The sequence below is a fragment of the Pygocentrus nattereri genome, chromosome 14, assembly GCF_015220715.1.
Source record: "Pygocentrus nattereri isolate fPygNat1 chromosome 14, fPygNat1.pri, whole genome shotgun sequence".
NCBI lineage: Eukaryota > Metazoa > Chordata > Actinopteri > Characiformes > Serrasalmidae > Pygocentrus > Pygocentrus nattereri.
In genome coordinates this window covers 20,051,881-20,057,500 of record NC_051224.1, presented here as the reverse complement: position 1 = coordinate 20,057,500, position 5,620 = coordinate 20,051,881, and the positions used below count along the sequence as shown (strand labels likewise).

At 40.2% G+C, this 5,620-nt stretch overlaps 1 protein-coding gene across 1 annotated transcript in view; it reads left to right on the top strand.

Moving 5' to 3' along the window:
• Positions 1 to 4,965, top strand: part of prmt1 (protein arginine methyltransferase 1) — a 6,091-nt gene extending 1,126 nt beyond the window's left edge. Inside the window, exons 2-10 of the mRNA XM_017697376.2 lie at positions 214 to 309; positions 401 to 556; positions 982 to 1,045; positions 1,245 to 1,387; positions 1,487 to 1,574; positions 1,709 to 1,824; positions 2,171 to 2,321; positions 3,159 to 3,280; positions 3,371 to 4,965. Coding sequence (XP_017552865.1) covers positions 214 to 309; positions 401 to 556; positions 982 to 1,045; positions 1,245 to 1,387; positions 1,487 to 1,574; positions 1,709 to 1,824; positions 2,171 to 2,321; positions 3,159 to 3,280; positions 3,371 to 3,454 — 1,020 coding nt within the window. The 3' untranslated portion in view covers positions 3,455 to 4,965. The remainder of the gene's footprint in view (positions 1 to 213; positions 310 to 400; positions 557 to 981; positions 1,046 to 1,244; positions 1,388 to 1,486; positions 1,575 to 1,708; positions 1,825 to 2,170; positions 2,322 to 3,158; positions 3,281 to 3,370) is intronic.
• Positions 4,966 to 5,620: the final 655 nt, after the last annotated feature.

Sequence of the window (5,620 nt, the reverse complement as noted above, 5' to 3'; positions counted from 1 at the left end):
ACCCAAAACCCCCCCCCCCGGAGATCAGGAATGATCTATTTGTTATCTGTTATTGCATGATTGAGCAGCTATTTGTCCATCTGAAATCTTAAAAGGGGGACTGAAAAGCATTCAGTTGAATTTTTAAAATTGTGCAGTGGCTATGGGTCTTTACCATAAGCTTCCTTTTTTTTATATAAATATAAATTTTTTTTTTTCTCTCCTTTCCTCAAGGTGTCACAGGGAGAAAGCTCAGAGAAGCCTGCTGCTGAGGACATGACATCCAAGGACTACTACTTTGACTCCTACGCTCACTTTGGCATTCATGAGGTTAGTTGCTTTACCCACATCTTCAGTTCATATCACATTTTGATGGTTCAGTCTCATGATCTCTTCATCGCCTTTGTATGTCTGGTTGCAGGAGATGCTTAAGGACGAAGTGCGCACACTCACATACAGAAACTCAATGTTCCACAACAAGCATCTGTTCAAGGATAAGGTGGTGTTGGATGTAGGCAGTGGAACAGGCATCCTGAGTATGTTTGCGGCCAAGGCTGGTGCCAAGAAAGTCATCGGCGTGAGTACAAGTTTTAAGTATTTTCTTACTGTAAAGCTTTTGCTGCTGTCTGTTACATGTTAGCTGAGACACTTAGATGCCTCCACTCATAACACAACTCTTAAGTGCTTGTACTGTTCTGTCTGTACTATGCTATTTTGGCTCGGGCATGGTCCTGTAAATGCTTGCAATTTATAGTTAGACTTACTAATGCAGGGGTGCACAACTCCAGTATTGAAGGGCCAGTGTCCAGCACAAGCTTGGAGGTTTCCCTTCTCAAACATGCCAACCGAACCTGACAATTAATGAGTGTAATATAGTGTCTGGGCAGGTAAGTCACCAGCTTGTGCTTCCAGGACAGGAGTTGTGCACCCCTATGCTAAAGCATCTGTTAACAAAGGTTTTGAGGGGCTATTGGTATAATCCTATGTATTTTCTGTTCCTAGATTGAGTGTAGCAGCATATCAGACTATGCTGTGAAGATTGTCAAGGCCAACAAGCTGGATCATAGTAAGTGCTTCTAAACGTATTACTTATCATTTGTTAGGTTTAATGGGTGACTTTTGTTTTAAGCCTCTCAGTAGTTCTTTGTTAATGCATCGACTGCAAAGAACAAACATCACTTTCTGTGTGGTTTTGTGCATAAAATCTATATCTTAAGTTTAATAAGCAAAATGATGCCCCCCCCCCATGTGCTGTTCTTTTCCAGTCGTAACCATTATCAAGGGCAAGGTGGAGGAGGTGGAGCTTCCGGTGGAGCATGTAGACATCATTATCTCTGAGTGGATGGGCTACTGTCTATTTTATGAGTCCATGCTCAACACAGTGATCTATGCTAGGGACAAGTGGCTGGTAAGGGTACCGGCCTTTATTTCATGACATTTCTGTAGCATTCTTGTTTTACTCTGAGAAGCTGGTTGATGATTTTATAATCCATTTTTTGCTCTACAGAAACCCGATGGGCTCATCTTCCCTGACAGAGCTACTCTTTACATCACGGCCATTGAAGATCGGCAGTACAAGGATTACAAAATCCATTGTGAGTTGTCGGTGTGTCTTATCTTTACCATAAATACTGCCTGTGATTGACTTGTTCTTGCATACCACAGCTCTCTCAAGGTTTTTTTTTTTTTTTTTTTTTTTTTTTTTTTTGTCTTGTCTTTCTCCTGTCAGGGTGGGAGAATGTCTATGGGTTTGATATGTCCTGCATTAAGGAAGTGGCCATTAAGGAGCCTCTGGTGGATGTTGTTGACCCCAAACAGCTGGTCAGCAGTGCCTGCCTCATTAAGGTAATTACACTGGTAGAATGAATGTCAAGGAAAATTAATCTAGCTTTGTGCAAAATGTTTAGTGTGAAATGGTTTACATTAAATGACTGCAGTGATTTGGGGAGTATATCTAAAAAGATGTCTGCGCACACACAGTGCATTGCCAGTCCCATACCAGATGGTCCATTTGTGTAGATATAAGGTAGGCTATCAGAAATAAGAACTAAAACTTTTTGTGGACCACATCTTTGTTGCAGAATATGTAGGTTTTGGCATCCTGCTGGAATGTTACAATGGAGTGAAGTTTTTGCTGTATTTGTTGTGCCTAAATGACAGTTTGGGTCACGATAACTTGTTTCTCACTCAGGAAGTGGATATCTACACAGTAAAGATTGAGGACCTGTCTTTCACCTCACCCTTCTGCCTGCAAGTGAGGAGAAATGACTATATCCATGCTCTAGTCACCTATTTCAACATTGAGTTCACACGCTGCCACAAAAGGACCGGCTTCTCGACCAGTGAGTGACCGTTTGATGCATCAGCTGTAGACTATACTGTGGTTTACTCTACATATTTGAGGACCCCCCCCCCTGGTTTTTATTTATATAGCACTTGACTTGTGGAGATCTGTGGCTGTCATAAAGCCATATGCTTTAGGCTGCCCAATTCCATGCTCTTTGCAGACCTTTAAGTGGCAAAAGCCTTTTCTTTCCATGATATTTGGCCTGATTAGTCCTCACCATTTCTGGCTGCCCTGCAGTCCATAGTTTGGGACCTCATACATCACGCTGTGAGTCATAAACCCAAAGATTTTTAAATCTTAAACTCCATATTCTGCCCAGTACTGCGCTACAAATTTAAATGTCATGGTTTAATGCCTGACTCATTGGCTATGTAACCAGCCCTTCAATAGCTTAAGTGGTGTTAAATCAGGGAGCACACTTCATTGTGCATTCAGGTGCACATCAGAAGCAACACAGGGAAGCATTTGAACTTGGTTTAGTAGAGCAGGATGGGCAACAGACCGTAATCATTGTTTATTTCCGTCTAAACTTAGTGTTTATACTACAACGGACAAAAATATAAACTTTTTTACTAAAGAACTTTTACATAAACCTGCAGAACAAGTTTGACTATGAATTAGAATTACCATATTAGGCTATGTTTACACAGCAGGTAAAAGTGGCATGCTTGTCCAGATGTAAAGTCATGATGTCCATGTTAGATTTTTGCTCAGTACAGATTGAGATGTAATTTTTCTTTGAAGCAAAATGTTTAGCAGAATTGCCAGTGCCAGTACTTGAGTTACTATAACCTACGTTTTAGTAACTTGGTTTCAAATGTTTTCATCTCAGGTCCAGAGTCTCCTTATACTCACTGGAAGCAGACTGTGTTTTATCTTGATGACTATCTGACCGTGAAGACGGGAGAGGAGATCTTTGGCACCATCAGTATGAAACCCAACGTCAAGAATAACGTGAGTTTTTCACCCATCTTAAAGTTGAGTGATCGAACACATTTATTTGGCCAGTGTGTCATTCCTTTTTTATTTGTTTCTGCTTTACAGAGAGACCTGGACTTCACTGTAGATATCGACTTCAAGGGTCAGCTCTGTGAGATGTCAAAGACATCAGAGTACAGGATGCGCTAGATCCCCTCTAGTATTAGTGTTTGTGTCTGGGACAACTTTTTGAGGCAGATCAGTGCATGTTTGTGTGTGCATGTGAGTGATTTCATTCTTTTTAGAGATCTGGTCTTAAGCTGTGAAATATCACTGGAGAGGGAGAGTTTTCAGCTTTTATATCAACCCTTTGAGTTTATATACAGTAACTGCACCAGAGGAGACTTGACTTTTTTTTTTTTTTTTTTTTTTTTTTTGTGCAATAGTCTCAAACAGATTCACTTTAACCTTGCATTGATTTATTTGGCCACCTAACTTCAAAGTATTTTCCTGCCCAGTGTGAAATGATCAGGCATATCTAAGACATGCACACACAAACATGCACTGCCTCCCTATTGCCTGTAAATAGTGTTCATGTTCAGTTACTTCGAACTGTTGTGCAGTCATGAATCCTGTTACGGTGACGCCTGTCCCAGGCCCCCCCCCCCTTTTTTTTTTATTTTTTTTATTTCTTTTACTTTCTATTCCTGAGATCCTCCTGTGACCGGTTCATTGCCCTTCCATCAGCCAGTCACCATGGGGAAGGAAGGGGCAGCAAATGCAAGTCTGTCATTATTGTGTATTTGAAATTCCATATGTCCACAGTCCAGTCTTCAGTGTAAAAACGTCTTGTTATGAACTCAGTAGTTCAAAGACCTGTCCTGTTTCCACCCTATTTTGCCTGTGCAATGTATCGGAGCAGTTTGCTTGTGTTCAGTAGAGGGTGCCATAGTAACATGGTCCATTTGTAGGGACATCCTAGTTTTATTATTATTTTTTTTGATTAATGCTGGGGCCCCACTATCACAGTTTTAAACTTTCCCTACACACACACACACACACACACACACACACACACACACACACACACACACACACACACACACCCCTTGATTCTCATGTATTTGGGGGGGTGGACTGCAGTGGTTGGGTGGAGGATGCAGAGTTTAACCCAGTTTGCTTTTTGCTGGGTTTTTTTTTTTTTTTTTTTTTTTTTTTTGGTAGAGTAATTTGACTGACCAAAGTAAATTTCCACCCCATTATTGGCTCATTTGATTCATCCTCTGCCTGCCTCTTGTGCTGTGAGCACTTAAACATGTGGGACTAGTTTAGTGCAGGTCCTGCATTGTCTTGAAATGGAGTTGAGATTCAGGCCCATGGCATGTTTAACATTGGTTTTCCAGAATGATCAAGTCTGGTCTTGGTCTTCCTAATGTTGCTCCTTATTTTATGCCTAGGCTTAATGTGTGTCTGAGGAACCTATGCTTAATTTCCTTGAAACAACGTTTTAAACACATAAGCTTAATCAAAGACAAAGATTTCACATGTTTTGATGAATGTCTGTCTAGGACTTGGCTTAACTTGTATCTAAATCTCTCCTTGGTGTTATTGAGGGCATCAGTCAAAGTCTGGTTGTGTTCATCACTACTCTGGGGTACAGATGGGTAGGAGCATGTCCTATAGGATGTGTAACTTTTTTTTTCTTTTTTCTTTTTTTTTTTTTTTAATAAAAGAATAAAGTTTGGTGGGGAAATTATGTTGTTGCCTCATTATTGCCTGCCCCAACAGCTAATACAGTATGATGGTTTCTTGTTTTGGGGCAGAAAATAGAATTGCTTAGAACTTTTAACAGCTCTGTTAAAAAGGACTCTGGGTATTTTTCAAGTGGTACTTTTTATTTCTGTTCAATTAAACACATGAAGTAATCTAATCTACTTTAACATTTGGTTATGAATTCCTTTTTTTGAGTTTAGTTTTGAGTTATGTTGGTGACTACTTCTTTACTTTTATCACTTATTTTAGAGTAAAAAGTACAGAAAAGAATAGAGCTGTACGAAGGTCTGTGGGGGATACCCTGTTCTTATAGGGGCACTCAGAGCATTTTAACTTGTGCTACTGTCTTAACATGCCTACTTTAAACTGGTGCCACAGTGTATAATGCGATATTTTCTGGTTTAAAAATTGTGTGTATCTGAACCTCTGAATGAAATTTCCTTTCCTGATCTGTTCTCTCTTAATTTTGCCTGATCTGTGTACCATATCCTCATTAAATGCATTAACAGAGATGACAGGCTACCAGATCAGGCAAAATCAAGGGAACACAGACAGAAAATATAAGAGCGAGCCTCTGTGATGGGGGCAATGCCATGACTGAAT